General features: G+C 38.4%; 2 protein-coding genes across 5 annotated transcripts in view; both read right to left on the reverse strand.

The window, feature by feature from the left end:
• Positions 1-18975, reverse strand: part of panx1b (pannexin 1b) — a 25789-nt gene continuing 6814 nt past the window's right edge. For 2 of the 4 annotated variants that reach the window (XM_067438489.1, XM_067438488.1), the window contains 6 exons: positions 4285-4421; positions 3978-4177; positions 2318-2523; positions 1858-2168; positions 1252-1402; positions 1-292 (listed from right to left, as the gene is read on the reverse strand). In XM_067438489.1, coding sequence (XP_067294590.1) covers positions 219-292; positions 1252-1402; positions 1858-2168; positions 2318-2523; positions 3978-4177; positions 4285-4421 — 1079 coding nt within the window. In that variant the 3' untranslated portion in view covers positions 1-218. Of the gene's footprint in view, positions 293-1251; positions 1403-1857; positions 2169-2317; positions 2524-3977; positions 4178-4284; positions 4422-6822; positions 7054-11843; positions 11973-18975 lie in introns of those variants that run through there. The other 2 variants (XM_067438490.1, XM_067438487.1) reach the window with 2 other exon arrangements.
• On the reverse strand, positions 7586-9384 carry epd (ependymin). Its single transcript, XM_067438493.1, has 6 exons — positions 9263-9384; positions 9077-9111; positions 8485-8619; positions 8189-8375; positions 8011-8095; positions 7586-7910 (listed from the first exon to the last, which is right to left on the reverse strand). The coding sequence occupies exons 1-6, from the start codon at positions 9345-9347 to the stop codon at positions 7787-7789; spliced, it is 651 nt and encodes a 216-aa protein (XP_067294594.1). The 5' UTR covers positions 9348-9384; the 3' UTR covers positions 7586-7786.

Genomic DNA, 18975 nt, shown 5'->3' on the forward strand with positions numbered 1-18975 from the left:
TGAGAGACAATAACTTTATGTACAGCACACTTTCCGATTTTAAACTTCACATGATGTTTTCATTCACTTACAGCTGTTACACACTACATGAAAGGTTTTTTTTTTTTTAAACATAATAGGGACTCTTTAACAGTTCGTGTCAGCAGTACAGCTTTTGAAAACGGATTTACCTGATGATTATAACTGATTACATACATGTACACTATTAGTGTAATATGTTAGATCACCCGGTGTCTTACATCTTTCACACAGCTGCAGCTTATTCCATCATCCAGGGGAACAGAAGAGACATCTACAGACAAAACACACAATCATATGAGCTGCTTTAGCAACAGTTGGGATCTTTTTCTGCTTTCCAACAATGAGAACATAACATGGATTGAGTGTGTTGATTCTCTTCATAAACAAACTTTCGTTAAAAGCTGAATTTCATTGGATTCACACTTAATTATTTTAATAAACCAACATCATATAAAGGATAAATTAAACAAAATGGTAGATTAGTTTAATATTAAGAAAACAACATTATTTTCTAGCTCTTACAGTGGTTCTGGTCATGTTGCTTTGTGATGAACTGTTAATCATTAGTGGAGGAGTAGACTATAAAACCAGGACGCTACAGCAGGTAACAGTGACTTAAATGGCACCTATTAAGCAAAAATGTTTTTTTTTGACATAAATGTGTATTGGCAGTGTGTACACAACCATGATAAAATGGTAAAAATCCATCCACTCCTTTTTTTAATCCCAATAAATCATAAGCAGTGTCTCAGAATATGCCAATTGCAGGTGGCCCCGCCCTCGAGTGCAGATGGACACTGTTGTATTAACATAGACCCCACCCTCAGAGAGCAGTCACAGTCAGCTATGTTTATCTCCTCAGGTCAGAAATGTGTTCTTAATAAAGCTACTAAAGTTCATTCAGTCAAGAGCAGTGAGTGGTTTTCTCTTCATTTTTTGTTGTTTGATTCATATTAACAGCAGATATAGCAGTAGGTACTGTATATTTACTTAAGTTATGTCACACATATCAATATACACACAGGTTTTCTGTTCTTGCTGCATACGTGCAGACATAACCAGCTGTTTCCAGGTGAACTTTGGGTTTCTGACATAACCTTGTGTGCATTTGACAGTTTAATAGCAATTAACACGCAATAACATGATAATATTTCATGATGATGAAGAACTTTAATGTCACGTGAGCATGTCAGTGATGGACTGTGTGTGTCGTCCTGATGTCACACTCACCCTTTAGTTCTGAGATTTCTTTCTCTGCATTTCCTTTGACAGTTTGGGCTTGTTTTCTGTCCACCATGTCAGTCCGCACTTGTCCTAGAGTCCTGAGGAGACACATGGTGTCAAACCCGCCTTCCCCTCCTTCAGACAGCAGCTCTAACACCTGTGTAAACACATCCCAAACAAATGTATTAGTCTTCACTCCCTGACACCAGCATTAATATGACATATTAGTCAATGTGAAGGTAACCCATACTCGGAATTTGTCCATTTAACCCATCCAAAATGCACACCCATCCAAAGTGCACACACATTAGGAGTAGTGAACACACACACACACACACACACACACACACACACACACACACACACACACACACACAGTAGTGGACAGCCATTTTGCTGTGGAGCCCAGGGAGCGACTGGGGGTTAGGTGCCTTGCTCAAGGGCACCTCAGTCATTTTCTGCGTGTATTGAGAATCGAAACCACAACTTTTGGGTTACCAGTCTGACTCGCTAACTATTAGGCCACTGCACTAGTGCGGTTTCATAAAAACCTGACAAAGAAATAAAACAGATGCATTAAATTGAAACATTCAAATGCACACATGCACAAACCTGCAAACATTTGTAGCTCTTAAGCTCACTCAAGTTTTCCTCCAAGAACAGCAGGTAGATGCTGAGGTCATCATAGCGCCGGGTTGTAGGCTGCAAATCCAGCACATGTCCGAAAGCAGGCAGTAGGTGGTATGGACGGAGGAATTGAGCGCAATGGTGCTGACGAGCAGGTTGGAAGGCAGCATAAACCACAGCTGGTACTAACAGTAAATACACTGCCAGATTCATGCAACTTAGGAGACGAAAAACACCCACTGCCACCAGCTTACATTGAACTGCATCTGGCACCACACTATCATTTACTAATATACCTGGAGACACACAAACACAATTCAGAGAACAAACACCGTAAAAGAATTAGGAGATAGACACACACTTTCACACTCCGATTTTTATATTCATTCCTGAAGTGTATCACACATGTGATAAAATGCATAAAAGCACACTATCTAGGACACACCTCTGCGCAGGTTACAGGAGAACTGATCACTGTGTGAAACCCAAAGGATGTAGTAGGTCAGATATGAGCAGGCCAGCAGTAAAGTGAGGAATGTTAAAACCTGACAAAGCAGATATTTTGCAGCCAAAGCCCATGATGAGCGTTTTGTCTTTAAGTACTGCTCTACCAGAGGGTACTTGAAACAAGCTTCAGTCAATTCAAGACCACTGAGCATGAGAAAAAGAGAGAGAGAAGAAGAGAAAGAGAGAATTAAGATCAGTAGAATCAGAATATTATAGATATTTAGAGTTTTGAGTTATGATTGAGGAAGGGAATTAAATAGAAAGGAAATTTAAATAGCAAAGAAGTCGGTTCACAAGCATTCATACAAGAAAAGTAACAAAAATAATAAAAGGTAAGATGATTGATTCATTTAATTGATGCATCAAAATACTTTTTGTCACTGATTTCTAACATACACTACCATTAAAAGTATGCGGACAAATTTAGAATTTATGAGTATAAACATTTATAATGGTAAAAGAATTATAGGTAAAATAAATGCTGATCTTTTTAACTTTCTACACATTCAAAAATTCAGGAATAAAACATCCCCCTTGAAGTTTCCCATGATTTTTAGAATTCTGATACCACTGTTGATAATAATAAGAGGAAGAAATGTTTTTGAGCACCAAATCAGCATATTAGAAAGATTTCTCAAGGATCATGTGAGACTGAAAACTGGAGTATCACAACCATATACAATCTCTAAATTATGAAATCTCTTATAGTGTGTTAAAAATATACAATATTAAATGACTTTAATATGAGTTCGGATAAAACTGAGGAGGTATTACTTACTGGACCAATAACCTGTACACAGAATCTATTAGAATACAATTTGCATCTAGAAGGATGTTACCTGATCATCTACAGTTAAAGCTATATTAGACAGCAGGTTGTCATTCGATAATCATATTTTATGTAACAAATCAGTTAGTAAGTTAGTGCATTAGACTTGATTACTGTAATGCATTACTAGGTGGTTGTCCTGCATCCTCAATAAACAAGGTACAGTTAGTCCAACATGCAGCTGCTAAAGTTCTTACCAGGCCAAGAAAATTTGATCATATAACCCAATTTTATAATCTCTACTCTAGTTACCTATTAAGTTCCGTATCAATTACAAAGTACTGCTCCTATCCTTAATGGGGCTAAACGGTTTAGCTTCAGTCCTGTGTATTTAACCAAACTTCTAACACCCTACAATCCATCACGCTCTTCAAGGTCACAAAACTCTGGACTTCTGGTAGTTCCTAGAATATCTAAGTCCACTAAAGGAGGGAGATCATTTTTACATTTGGGTCTTAAACTCTGGAATAGTGTACCTGACAATATTGTACATGCACATTTTACATAGACACAGTCACCGAGGATAACTCGACACATGACTGGATAACAAGACACATGCTGCTTTGAAACGATATGTATTGTGAAAAGCGCTATTCACTAACGTGAATTGAGTTGGGAAAAGTTACAAATTACATTTGAAAATATATTAAAATATAAGTCTTGCATTAGGCAGTTTTATAATAAAATAAATAATAAAATGGTGTGTGTCACAACTGTAAACTTCAGGTTGTCATTATAGCTAGAGTTAAATATGTTCAATGCACTACACCTGTGTGGGTCTTCAGCAATGTCTTTGTCTTGTTTGAATGTGAGGCTCTTGGCCAGGCGGATGGCACGGTTGTAGCAGCGATCAAGTTCCTCCATGATAAAACTGAGGTCAGAGGATAGGGAAGGGGCAGCCGTGAAACGCCAGAAGAGAGCAGGAATATACATGAGGACGGCGACCAGCAGAAGGATATAAGGAAAGAACTGAAGGTAAAGAGAAAGAGAATAAGACGAACACAACCAACAATGAACCTCTTTTGACAAGTCATTGTTGTTCGTGACCAAGTGCACTGAATATAGAGTAGATCTACCTTGTGCAGATGAAGGGGGGCGCTATCAGCCCCATATTCTGTAGGGTGATGCTCTACGGCGGCCCAGCAGAAGGAGTCCACATATGCAGCCTGTCTCATTGTAAAGTTAGTGGGTGGAAAACATGTAATCTGAGAACCTAAGAGAGAGGGAATTACACAAGAAAATGTCATTTTCTTACCTGAAGAGGACGACAGAGCTATGTGATAGGAATTTGATCTCATCTAAAAATAAAAAACAATCACTTACTAATAAATACACAAATATACATATGATAAGTGTTATGAGCAAATAATATTGCTGCTTAAACATGGTATTTAAGTAAGTGCATTATGTTGGTCTGCTTTGTGATGATTTTATGTATACTACTATAAATCTCTTTCAAAACATCCATCTTATCTTCATTACAATAGGAGCAAGTAGGCTGTTGGTTACAAAATATCTTTTATATTCCACAGAAGAAATAAGTAGGCATGCACCGGTTGACCGGTCATTAATTTTTTTTTTTTCAGACTACATATAGTTTGCGAACATCCCATTTGTGTTGAAGTATTTTGAAATTTTTGAGCAGGACGTTAAGATTTTAGTCTGTTACATCTGTAAAAGATAAATTGATCGCAGAGGAGCACCAGCGAGGACATTGGACTGGAAACACAGAGCTCAGCTAGCTGTCTAAGGCACGGTTTCCAAGAAGCAAAAGTCGTTACTAGCCTAGAAATCTAGACGCACCCTAGCGGCAGCAAATCTAATCTGCCGCGAGTGTCGTCTAGTAACTCTAAATACAGTTCTGAGCTGTAAAAACCAAACTCTGGTCAGGCCAATCGGATCGTGTATAGAGTCGGTGGGCGGGGCTTAACATAATAAAGGCCAAGTTGCACTTGATTGCTTCTAGTAAACACAGAGGCTGGCGAACGACGGTCTTTCGAATCAGCTCTGACCGCGACTGGAAGACTTGGAGTTAAGCTTTTCTCTGAGAAAAGAAAAAAGATCGGCACTGAAGTCATTCTTAAAAAGGGAAGATGTGTTCGGATACGGCGAATGTTTAATCTATCAACGAGCTCCGCTTCACATTGCTCTGGTTGGTTGTAGCAGTATCCTATCGCGTGCAAAGGGAGTTTGAAAGACAACCGTTTATCCCGCCCCTCGGACTGAGCCCTGGCAATGGGGAGTTTCCAGACAAAACATCTTCATCTGGTAATGACCTTTTTTCTTTATACCAAATGTATAAACAAAAACAAATGCTGAATGAATGCTGATTAAATACCCTATCATCTTTGTTTGAATGTTGAATATGTGATGTTTGGGTTGCAGAACTATGCTGCTGCAGCTGCAGCATTTCACATGGTTAAAGTTAATATTTGAATCTAAGGCTAGTTTTATGTACTTTCAATCATGTTTATGTATACTTCCATCCTTGTTTGTTGCTTTAAAAAAAAACTAAAATCAGCCTTGGAAAAGTAAAAATAGTTGATGTTGAGTTGTTGACAATTTTCAGTTCTTGGTAAACTATCCCTTTGACAAGTCAGTGCACAATCATCGGCACTGCGACAATTATTCTACCTGGAATATAACTGATATTAATCCCTCCCTTGCATCTAAAAAAAGAACAATCTGGAACTACTAATGATTGATTTTAGTTTATGTATTATAAATATATAATTTATTTTTTTCATAAATAGTGTAAGATAGATCTTACAACCTCAATAAAAAGCATGAAATCTTGTATGGCTACGAGTGTTGCAATTTTATTTTTATTAATGACTAACTTAGGCTATTACAAAATCCTTCTGAAGTAATTATTTGGATCAGTAGTGAAAAGCATGATAACTGTCTCTAGAAATGATTGAAGTCATTGCAAACCTTTGAGGTTTTCATAAGTTTTTCTGTTTTTGGATAGTATATGCTTCTGACGGATTTGGTAACACTAGACTGAGTTACCATTATCTTAACTTTAGAATAGCCTACTGGTTATTATAACTTTAAAATATCCAAATAAATAGTAATTCCCTCTGAAGGATTATAATAAATAAATAAAAACAATGTGCGTGTAAAACGACTGGCCCCAATAATTATTTAAAACTGATAAGTAAATTTATCCTGCAAAATACGGTGTAATAGTTCTCATGCTTATGACTCGCTGATTTGTCTCATGTTTTTGTTCACGCGCATTTCGCGCTTGACGCATATACAGCAGTGACGCGCCCATTCTGGATTTACACACAAAACCGATTACCGCAAGAGGCTCTTATCTTTGTTCAGGTAATCGACAATAAGTTGTGTAAAAATACGGCCTTCGTTGTATTTTAGGAAGATGTTTACTAATATGTAGTCACTCGTTAGTCTGGATTTAGCGAGTGTCTTTCAATTGGCAGCCTTTCTGTAGGTAAACCGAGAGATGGGCTTCATGTTGTTGGGTTTGAACCGGTAAATCTCCACAAGTTTAAACCACTCTATCTCTATCGGACTTTTGGAAGTAAACCTTGTTTTTTTCGCAAATTTCGGTAACGTTAAGTTAGCTGTGATAAAATGTTTTTACTGACCCACAGAGACTTCTTGTGCAAAGGCGAGTGAGATGAGTAACAAAGGAAGCCCAACCGCGACAAAACTGACCAGTTTGTCCGTGGCCAGTTCCAGCCGCACGCCTTTATACTTAGATTCACTCTGCTCTTTCAATAAAAAATCAGAAAACACATATTCAGTCGCAACGCGTGCTATAGCCATTGTTAGGATGAGCTGTCCAGACCAGGCTGTTTTGTCAAGTGCACCGCTAGTTCCGGTGGGCAGGGTTACGCGCACGCTTCACCGACCAATAACAACAATCAGAGGGAACAACAAACTGTACAGTTCCCTGGATTGAGTCGGTCGTCCTTTATTGTGTATGGTTCTACTAGATGTAGTAGCCTGTATGATTTAAAAAGCGCATTAAACTGCACTGATGCATTAATGAATACAGACAATCAAAGGAACTTGTGGATATTCAGTGTTTCTTATTAAAGCAAGCAGAGATTCCGTTCTTTTACCATTCATCCATGAGAATTGTAGCATAGTTTCATTCCTCCAGTGTTTGTAGTTTTAGAAGCATAAACTGTTCAATAATGTGGTTCATGGTGCATGCTATGGATGAAATTTGTGTCACTGTATGTTCACACACACAACACTTTCAGTTTTGAGTTTTTAATGACTTTTACCTATTATAATGTTTAGTAATGCTTTCTTTTTGTGTGTGCAAGGATCATTAAGTCTTTACATAATAAGTCTCTGCTTATCTTAGCACCACTAATTTTTCAAAAACACAAAATTGGATTTCAGTGAAAGCTCAACTTTATTGACTCGATTAGAGTGAAGAAACAAGTTCCAAAAAAGACAAACAAATATAGTGAGATAGAAACTCCAGGCATTTTCTGAAGAAAGAGAGATGGATACAGGAAATATTTTGATTTAAATGCTGTTTTTATTTTTGCGTGTAGCCATCTTTGGCACTTTGTATCTCATCTCATGTTTTTTTCAGTCGTGGAACAGGTCGAAGAAGCTGTGGTCGTCAGGGGCCTCCTCAAAAGCCACGCCCTCACAATAGGCCGGGGGCACAAAGGTTTGTGGGTCGTCAACTTCTGTTTCAACACCGAAGAAACTGAAGCAGAAAAGAGCTCAGTTAATTGACTTGTATGCACAAATGCAGGATACAATGACATGTCATTCTCAAAAGATTTTAAACAAAGTCTCTGCTTTACCTGAAAAGAAGGTCCTTCTTCTCACCATAGTAGGATCCAGAGACTGGCAAACAGCCACAGGAAGTGGTTGACAGAGAGTAGTGAGCTGAAAAGAAAATCAGAACCCATCAAGAAATAAACATGGCTGTTTTCATTTTGAAAAGCAACAGAATAACCCGAAAAATAAAAAGGTAAGGACCGTGAAGTTCGGACAACTGTCCATGCCAGACCCGGACTCTGAGTCCCTGTTCTGTGATTGAGGGGCTGCCCATGTAAATCTCAGACTCGTGAGTGGCATCGGGTGGAATCTCCATCAGGTGCTTACGGAACTGCAGAGTCTCCTTCTTGCAGCTCTCGTTTTTACTGTCTATCTCATAAAGTATACCCTGTGTGGAAAAAGTGCTTTATTATATATTATATAATCACAATAATCACAAGCTGAAAGAGGAAGAGGAATAGAGAGAGAGCGAGAAAGATTTGCTGACTTTAGCTTACCTCTTCAAAATGTATGAGCACATCCATATACGAAGTTTTGTTCGCGTGAGTAGTGCCTTCCACAAAACGAAATTTATTCGCTTTGGAGTCATAACTGAACTCTCCAGATGCAAGGTCATGACCCCCTGTTGAAACCTGAATGTGTGTTTTGCATGTCAAATAAAAGAGAACAGTAAAAATGTTAAGTCATTCAGTAAAAAAAAAAAAAAACTTGATTTGCTTGTTATAATTCAGAAGTTTTTTCAGAAAATTCCTTCAGTTAATTCAGTTAATTCAGTAAAAATTTTCAGTTAATACAGAAAATTCTCTCACGGTCTTATTTATACACTAAATAAAGTTTTAGAGGCAAATAAAATTAATCCTTTTTGCAAAGGTGAATATATGTGCTCTACATTTCCTTGTGTATTGCCAAATGTTTTATAACACTGTATTAGAATGCATCATAAATAGAGAAAAAATTAGGACTTGTGCTTGTATTCAAGATTTTTTAAAGCTTTATTTTTAACGGTTGTCTCATTGCTGAGCCACAATGTACTGCCTACTAACAGCCTGCTATAATTACGAAACATACTTTGAAATTGTTTACACTTACCACTTTCATTGTTCCACTGGTCAAAGGTGGTGAATCTGAAAAAGAAATAAAAAAATGTTTCTCCCTCATCATCTGCAGCTTCTGAGTATCAAAATAATAATTTTATGGTAACGTTAAAAACAATAATATTACAAAAAAATGATTATAATTTAACCGCAAAGACAAGAAGATGAATAAAGCTCTTACGACATGGCTGGCGAGAAGAAGAAGCCCACGCGACAGCACAGATGCACGAGAACACCACACAGAGCAGCTTGACTGTATGCATCATTGCTCTCTAACTTTCTTCAGACACTTCCACTCTCATTCAAACTGTGCTTTTTATATATAACCCCCTGCACCCCATATAAATGCCCCCTCCCTTCTGGACATCCAGCAATGGAGTAAACAAAAGATATTTCAAAATCATCTTCTGCTGTAAGTGCAAATGAGAAAGCTGGACAAAGTTGGCACAAATGACCATTTACAAGACAAATAGGGTAAAAAAAAGAAAAGCTTAATTTCAATAAACAACCCCCTCTGTCCGCCTCTGATCGGCACTCAGGGGTGCTGGCTCCATGCTGGTGGACCACGAGTCCAGAGACAGTTGGACAGTTGATTTTGGTTCATGTAAGGTGACCATTGTGCTGTCTCAATCAAGGAAAAACAAAACAGGTGAGAAAACAAAAGCCCATCTGGTACTTTCCTTGTCATTCAGTTCTACTATCAGAGGTCCACTTTTGCATTTGATTTTTACATTTTAAAAACTTACCAGAATGATATTTCAAATCAAAACACTCACACACATTCACACATGAAGTAAATATGTAAAATAAGTACAAATCTGGAAGAAGAACTCTAGAAACACTTTATAATGACTTTCATTGATAAATCATAAACACATTACATAATGCTTAACAGATATTTAGTTCATATATATTCACATATGAAATAATGAGCTTGTTAATGTTGACTATTGAATTTATTAAACATTACATAATGATCCACAGATCATGTAAGTTGAAATACTTCAAATGTCATTAAACTTTCAATATGGTTAAGCATGTTTTAAAAATCTACAAATTATTTTGACACATGATTTAAGAACCATTAATGAAACAATTAACACACATTACATAATGCTTGATAATATGCAACTTATTAAACATTACATAATTCTAACCAGATCATTATTTAATATAAATAAAATGCTAACAAATATCAATAAAAGTATATATATAACCTTGCACTTCTTTACATTTACTAATGTGGAAAAAATGGTTTAAAGTCATTTTAAGCACGTTACTCACTTCATGTTCATTTGAACATATTCATTAACACACATTTGGTAACTCGTAACCCATACATTTGGCATTTGTTTGTTCTCGTGTGTATGCAAACTTTCCACTATTTACACTTCTACTATTGTACAAATAATGTATTTTTAGATTGGATAATGTTTTTGCAAAGTTGAAACTATGTATCATTTACAAATGTTTATAAATGTTTACAACTAATCATACCTTTCATTTGACTTTTACTGTAACAACATTTGTGTAAAGTTCAGCTAAATGTTTGCTAAAGATATGACAAAAGCACATTATTTTTGTAATTAAAAGTTGGGTTCAAAATGTGTTTTTTTTTGTATTATTATTATTATTATTATTATTATTATTATTATTATTTTATCCTTAAACAGGATATTGATTAAAATGCATAAACAGGAGAAAACTTCTTCATTTATGAAAAACAATGTAATATAAAAACTACCCACCCATACAACCAAACCTGTCCCTATCACACCTCAATAACACCTTGCAATAGAACATGTACTTTTTTGACATAAGTACAGTTTGACACCTACTATAAAGTGGGGCCAATTATTGTCATATTGTTCATTTTTCAGTTGAACATAAGGATCACTCAAAGACCATTTGTACAGTTGTAAATGTAAAAAAGTGCATTATATAAAGTATGAACTAAAGTTTAATGACATTTAAAAGCATTTTACTTCACATTTAATAAATGTTTGTTAATCATTATGTAAGTTAACATTAACAAGTTCAATTGTATAGCTATTTGAATATATATATTCGTTAAGCATGATGCTTGTTAATGGCTTAATGAAAGGTATTATAAAGTTCTACCAAAATGGAAATATTATGTTCAGTTGACTTTTCACCCATGTCATTTTACATATTTCTGTACAATTGGTAGTCGCACAAGATGAAGACAAGCTTAAAATTTTAAATTCAGCTGTTGTTGAATCTTTACACCTGAGAAATGCACAAACTCAACTGCATATCTAGAAACTTTAAAGAGTTTTGAATGCAATGTATTGATTCTGTTTTCTTGTAAAGAGGACACAAGAAATCCCCCTATAAATGTTTAGGCCACTTTCACTATTGCTGTTTTATGGCACGGATTGTCAGGAATTGGTTCTGAAATATGCCTTATGGTAAAAATCCGGGTGTGGAAAATTGCTCCTAGATCAGTTTTAAAGAAATGCTTCACGTACAAGATGTATGTTGTGAAATCTGGATCTTTCAAAAAAATACATTAGGCATGTGCTTTTCTTATTCAGAATGTGAGTCAGGTAAAGTTCTGATTCCTGTGTGGGTGTGTTTGGTACAAATATTGTCTGTGTGTGTAATTGTAAGTGATGTACTTAAACTTAAAAGCTAAAGCCTTGAAGGAAAATAAATTTTTCATAATGCATTTAAGATGAAAGCATAATGAATACCAAAATAGGAGGTGACCATCTATGTGTGGAAGCCCAGATGTTCACCTTTGCGAGCTTTGTTCTGCTGGAGTCAATGCGGGATACTTGGCGAAATGTAGTTTATTTGCTTTCCCTGCTTGATGCAGTCTTGTTTTCTAGGCAAAAGGGAACATCAAACCAGAAAGAAAATCTAAATCACGTCATGTTACGATTGAGGTTGCAACATTTTCCACATATCAATATTTCTTTATTATAATATAATTTTATCCATAGAAACAATTTCTTGTATATTTTTAATTAACACACAAATCAGTTCTACAGCCAATTTGTCTTTGTAAGCATCTGAGGTGCTTCAACTTAACTGGCAGAGGCTCAGTGGCTCATGTAGGTTGGCCACAAACCGGAAGGATCCATCTGACCAAGTGCATGAGCAAGACACCTAACCCCAGTTGCTCCCAAAGAGATGGATGGTGCTTTGCATGACTGACACCGCCGTCGGTGTATGAATGGGTGAATTTGAAGCAATATGTAAAGCAGTATATTAATGCAGTCCATTTACCATTTTAACCTGACAATTGGAAATGATTGTTTTCAGGGATGTTTTTTCCTGTAACTTTGGTTTTTAAGGATGTGTGTGCATGTAAAGTGAATGAATGTAAAAGGTCTTGCAAGAGGTCTGCTAGCCCACAGAGAATCAGCCCAACAATATAAAAGAGGAGGGCTTCTAATAGCCTAATATCAGCGTAAGCTTTAGGTTCTCATTGCCATCTTGTGGATCAATTGAAATCAACAGCCCCTTTTCCCCTGATTTCCCCTGACCGACTTCTGAACGTGTGCAGACTGGAGACCCAAGAGTGCATACCTGATCTCATTTGATGGCCATTAAACTCATTTAGTCCACTTGACTAAAAAAACCTAATGGTCAATTGGTTAAAGGGTTAGTTCACCCAAAAATGATTTCATTAATTACTCACCCTCATGTCGTTGGACACCTGTAACACCTTCGTTCATCTTCAGAACACAAATGAAGATATTTTGTTGAAAGCGGATGGCTGAGAAAGGCTTCAGAAAGGCCTCCACTGGCATTTAGTAAATTTCCATTGACCCACTCACAAGACCCATAAAGGCACTAATGACATCGTTACAAAGTCCATCTCAATACAGTGGCTGTACAATAATTGTACAATGCGATGAAAATAGTTATTGTGTGCACAAAAATCAAAATAACGACTTTATTCACCAAGTTATTGATGTGAACTTGACGCATGTGCGAGAATGACGCAGTTCCACCGTTTGGATACATGACCCGGAAGAGGAGGAGCACCGCTATTGCGTGAGTTCACGTCAGAGACCTACACGTAAGACAATAACTTGGTTTGCACACAAAAACTATTCTCGTCGCTTTGTAAAATTATTGTACAGCCACTGTAGTGAGATGGACTTTGTAACGATGTCATTAGTGCCTTTTATGGGTCTTGTAAGTGGGAATGTGCTGAATGCCAATGGAGGCCTTTCTGAAGCCTTTCTCAGCCATCAGCTTTCAACAAAAATATCTTCGTGTTCCGAAGATGAACGAAGGTGTTACAGGGGTCCAACGACATGAGGGGGAGTAATTAATGAAATAATTTTCATTTTTGTGGGAAATAACCCTTTAAGGATTGGGTAGCTCATATTAATATTGATATCAATATATATTAATATTAATATATATTAATATTAATATATATTTATATAATTAATATAAATATTGGAGCACTGGATCCAATGTCCTGATGACCCAGCTCGACAAAACATTCTGAAATGAGAATAAGGGAAAGAGAAGTTGAGGAAAAAAGGGGGAGAAAGAAATAGTAAGAGTGAGAAGTGATACCATAGGTTTTAGCTGAGAAACGTTACAAAACTGATGTGTCATAAGGAAAATAAATTTCTCTATGTTTTAAACTCTAAATCTCTGTTACTGTATTGGATGAGTCAGGACAGAGAAATGACAGCATGACAGAAATAGAGCATGACAGACACAGTTGGGGGAAACCATATCAGGAGGGAGATTGATATCAAAAGTGTGTTTATGTCTCATGTTGTTTATACTGTAACCTGCTATGCAAAAGTATGGTTTCGCCGGTATTAAATAAACTTAAAATAGTAAATATGTAAGTATAATGTGTGTACAAAATCAATTTGTTGAATTTACTTAAAAAAGCAGCGTCATGTGGTTCCACACAACTATATTGAGTAAGTTTTACAAATAACTATTTAGTTATATAAACAAAAGAATGTCAAGTAAAGCTGACAAACTTTCTTTCAGTAATACAAACCATTTGAATTTTTCACAGTTACATAATATTTATATGTGTAATTTACATAATAATGTTATGTTACATTTATAAAAGTTTATTATGTTAGGTGAGCACATTTATAGACTTAATTTACCTTAGATTAACTACTTCTACAAGTGAATGTTTAAAAATAAATTCAAAATTAACTTAATTGAGGGCAGGATGTCCGTCCAATAAATGTGTTTATATATGAGTTAGGCCCACAGCCTAAACACAGGCACCACTCATGCATAATGGAATGTTGTGTATGTTGTGTATGTTCTGAATGACCAATTCATGCATGAACAGTCATTTGAGTCATAAGTGCCCATAGACATCGTGACCCCAGTGAAATATGTGGGTGTCTCTGAGTTGAGAATTACCCCTTCCCACGAGTCACCACTGTCCAACAAGAAATGACGAAATGTACATCACCGCTTTGCTCCGCCTCCACTCTTCTGGTTTCGCCCCACACTTCTCTCTTCTTGCCCCATCACAGAGGATCCCTCAAGGGATTACCAGGAAGAAACATGACAGTGTTTGCAAGACTTCCTTTTTCCTTATTAGGCATTAGCCTAAACTAAGCAAAGTACTATAGTACTACTACACAATGGGATTCAAAAGTCTGAAACCATATTAAGTATCTGGCAACAAATTAAAAAAACGTGTAAATAAATATATATATTTTTTTGTGTTTACTTTAAAAATTTCACAAAAAGAAACACAATGTGAAATAAATATTTCTGACTCTGCACCGTTTCTAGGCCACTAGTCAAATAAGTTAATTTCTAACAATGGTCATTGCAAAGCATGCTGGATTAAATGATCATACACAAAGTTCATGAAACTCTGCGGCCATTTAAGCAAAAGGGGGATAAACCAAATACTAAGACATTCTGAAAATTATGTATATTTTCAATTAGAATTTTTGGTAACATTTTCCAATAATGTCTGTTGCAACTCATGTTGTAATAACTGCACATAATGTAATAATTATTACATTAATATTATTATAACATTTTCATAATGTAAACATTTTCTCAAAATGTAATAAAATCTTGAGCTCATAATGTAATAACAATTTTAATATTGTGAGAAAATGATTACATAATAAACTTACCAAAAAGATGTAATATTGTCACACAATAGTGTCACAATCACCAGTGATTATCACCAGAGGCCTCAGACTACATTACCCATAACCCACTGCCTGGACTAATCAATCATGATTGTTTACAGCTGTGTCTCATTAGCTCATTAGCTCATTACCTCACTGTATGGCTGCGTCTGAAAACCTAGGCAGCTGACTCGCTGCTTCATAAGACAATGACTCTGCAGGCAGCGCTTTATGCATGAAGGCACCACATGAAACTAATTTAGGACAGACTTCTAAGGCAGTGTAACAGTTTAATGATCTACAGCAAAAAAAAAAAAAAAAAAAAGAGAGCTTTGGTGAGAACTAAACACATATTTAATTACTAAAGTAGTGATTTCTCTAGAAATGACATCAGAAGTGTAATATGTTGGTAAAATTTTTTACATGTACACACAAACGACCCACAAACGCAACTTCTGGACGCCATCTTTTTTGCCCAGCTCAACTGTCACTGAATGGAAAGCACAGGATTGTGGGACTAAAAGGCAGCGAAGGATAGCCTACATGTATGCTGCCTTCCAAAATGGATCAGACAAAGGTATCTCAGGAGACAGGAAGTGAAGCTAACATTAGATTTGGACGCAGCTTGATGCCTTCCTGCCTTCAAATGTGTCCTCCGAAGGAAGCATTTTCCAGGTTTCGGACGCAGCCTATATATGCCTGGTTATCGCAGTCATTCATTGCGAAGTCTTTTTTACTGTAACACTGCAATTCTTTGGTTTCATGTATCTTTGTTTTATTTATTTTTAAATGTTCTACCCGGTTTCCTTTGTTTTTGCCTGTGTTATTGTTTAGACTGTGGTGTTTATGACCTTTTGCCTGTTTTCGACTACGATGTTGGATTATCATTTCAATGAAAGCTGCATTTTGTTCTTCAGTTAAGCCTTTACGTCTTGGTACAGTTTGTTAATTGATTTTAAAGGTGTCATGAACTGGCTTATTTTTTATACAGTTGTCTGAGGTCAACTTATGATGTTCGTGTGTTTTTTACATTAAAAGACATCATAACTAATTAGTAATAGGCTATTTTCTACACTGGTTTTGAGGCTCTCTCCTGAACACTGGGTTCCCTTTCGAGAGGTCTGTCGTATTGCGTATGGGAAAAGCTCCTTTTCTCGAGAATATGAAGCAAAACTTTATTCAATAAAGTATCTATTTAAAATTGCAGTGCGGCTCCATCAGCAGATGTGACAGCGTGAGCTACGCGCTGATTGGCTGTGCTGCAGCAACTGCATGAACCTATGGTGAGGCGGCTGAGAGGAGCGAGCCAATGAGGGTCACTGAAAACTCCCGCCGGCAGGGGTCGCCTGAATTTGCATACAGAGGCTATAAAAGACTGTTCAGCTATAGGTGTTCAGATTTAATCTCCTTCAGCAAACTTACCCTTTGCTGATCTTCGGAATTTTGAAGCCGCCGTCGGAACGCATTCAGCGGAACTTCTCTGTAGCCCTGAGGACGCCGGATTCCCGCCTGGACTCCGCCTTCTGCTGCCTGCTGTTCCAGCTGCGCCATCCGGCATTATATCCTTTATTGTTCTGTGTATCTATTTGTTATGCGTTTGCCGCTGCAACACACATTTATAAACAGACAAGCGCTGTTCTTATGCCTCGTCCTTCTGCTCGCACTTCTCTCGCCCCCGTCGCGCTGTCTAGCGCCACGGACAGAGGACGCCGGAGGGTTCTCACGAGCACTCCCCGGTCCTCTTCCTGTGGGCCTCGCCATCACCCTGTTTATGCAGGAGTACCAACGCCTCTTCTTGAACTTCTCTCACTCTTGCTGCGCTGTGAAGCGCCATGGACAGAGGACGTTGCAACAAACTAGTGTGCACAACTTCCTGCGGGCTCGTCATCACCTGTCCTGTTTATCCAGGTGGACTAACGCTTCCTCTCGCGCTTCTCTCACTCCCATCGCGCTGTGAAGCGCAGTGGACAGAGGATGCCGCAGCAATCTTGCCGTGCACACGGCGGTCAACTTCCTGCGGGCCTTGTCATCACATGTCCTGTTTATCTAGGAGGACCAGCACTTCCTCTCGTGCTTCTTGCTCCCGCCGCGCTGTGAAGCATCGCGGAAAAAGGGCGCCGGACTGCTTTCTTGTGCACACATGGTCACCATTATCTGTCCTGTTTATTCAAGAGGACCAATACCTCTTCTCGCTTCCATCACGCTGTGAAGCGTTGTGGACAGAGGATGCCGGAGCGTTCTCGCGAGCACACGCCGGACATTTTCCCGCGTGCCTCGTCACCACTGGTCCTGTTTTTCCAGGAAGACTAGCGCCCCTCTCACGCTTCTCTCGCTCCCGTCGCTCTATGAAGTGCCACAGACAGGGAATACCGAAGTAAAAGCAACTCACGTCAGAGCTCTCACCGCGTGCCTCGCTCTCTCAGAACCATATAAGCTGTCTTTTGCCCGCCCCCCCTTAGGGGACAGTAGTCAAAAGTGACGCACACATGCTGAATATATCGAGAAAGTGGCTTACGTCACAACCGCTCTCTTTGCAGCGCGTTACTGCGCATATGGGAGTCGTAAAATGGCGGCTTTGTTATGACAGAGACTTTTGTCTCGCCGACTAGAGCGCAACTTACATCATAGCACGCACTCTCTGTCTTGAGTATAACGATATCGTAAAATGGTGGCCAAGCCCTGCGCCTTTTTCACTCTCTATCACTTCTCCCAGTCACAGAAATGAGCCTGTTATGAATCATGCACACGCCTGTATAGAAAATGCTGTATTTATAATAAACAATTTAGAGTTTTTTCCTCTGTTATAACTGTAGGCAGTTTGCCCACTAAACAGTGTGCACCCCTGCATTTTAGCACTGTGAATTCAGCGCCTCAAATCACTCATATCCCACCGCGGCCTTCTCCCAGTTCCCTTGGTTCAGGCGGCTAGGGATGTAAACATTACAGTCAACTAGCCTGTCAAACATGCTTGTCTGTACACCAACGCTGTTTTACAACAACCCTGCACATAAGCTGCCTAGAGTGCTCAGAATGTAGAGCGTGCCCCTACTACAAAGTGCGCACCGCTACACATGCTTTCCCCACTGTGTCTCTCGGCGACCGGGCTCCTAATACAAGCGGCCTGTCTCTAAGCTGAGACTGTGGAGGCCATCCACAGTATATCATAATGAATGTTGAACATAGTAATTGGGTTAGCCCCACTTTACTCGCGCTGTGAGCACTCTAAATGTAAGTGTGCGTCCACCTCACAGTGTGCGCCACTACATCTTATTTACAATAATAATAACAAAGGAGCTTTTCTATGTTCTTAAGGTGCCCACTTTACAGTCTGCACCCCAGCACCCAAGCATTTTTCACATGGCACACCCATGCCACGAGTGTGAGGCGTACGCCCACTGCACAGTGCATGCTGCCAAACATAAACAGAAGGTGGTCAGGTCCCGCCTCTGCCGGATCCCCACCACTCTTGGTCTGCAATCAGGTGACTGGTGACTGGTGAATTCGTTTCCGCAGCCACTGACCCCATTGTCAAATGTGCTCACCTGCATACAAACACTGCGACCCACTTTCATTGCGACCCATATAAATCTAAAAGCTTGTTCTCTGTAGGCAGTGTGCCCACCCCACAGTATGCACCCCTACACTCAAATGCTCCCCACCCAGTGCACTCTCTGTCCCGTGGCACAAATGTAATACGCGTGCCAACTACACAGTGCACGCCACCAAACAAACACTATCCAAAGTGGCCCGTCCCCGATTCTAATTC

This window comes from Pseudorasbora parva, chromosome 3 (genome assembly GCF_024679245.1).
Source record: "Pseudorasbora parva isolate DD20220531a chromosome 3, ASM2467924v1, whole genome shotgun sequence".
Lineage (NCBI taxonomy): Eukaryota > Metazoa > Chordata > Actinopteri > Cypriniformes > Gobionidae > Pseudorasbora > Pseudorasbora parva.

Bases quoted from the DNA above. Each gene is read 5' to 3' on its own strand.
- epd (XM_067438493.1), bottom strand. From the start codon at position 9,347: ATGATGCATACAGTCAAGCTGCTCTGTGTGGTGTTCTCGTGCATCTGT. The intron at 8,620-9,076 runs GTAAGTGTAAAC...ACACACATTCAG, and splicing joins CCAGTGGAACAATGAAAGTG to GTTTCAACAGGGGGTCATGA. The intron at 8,376-8,484 runs GTAAGCTAAAGT...TTTTCCACACAG, and splicing joins TGCTCATACATTTTGAAGAG to GGTATACTTTATGAGATAGA.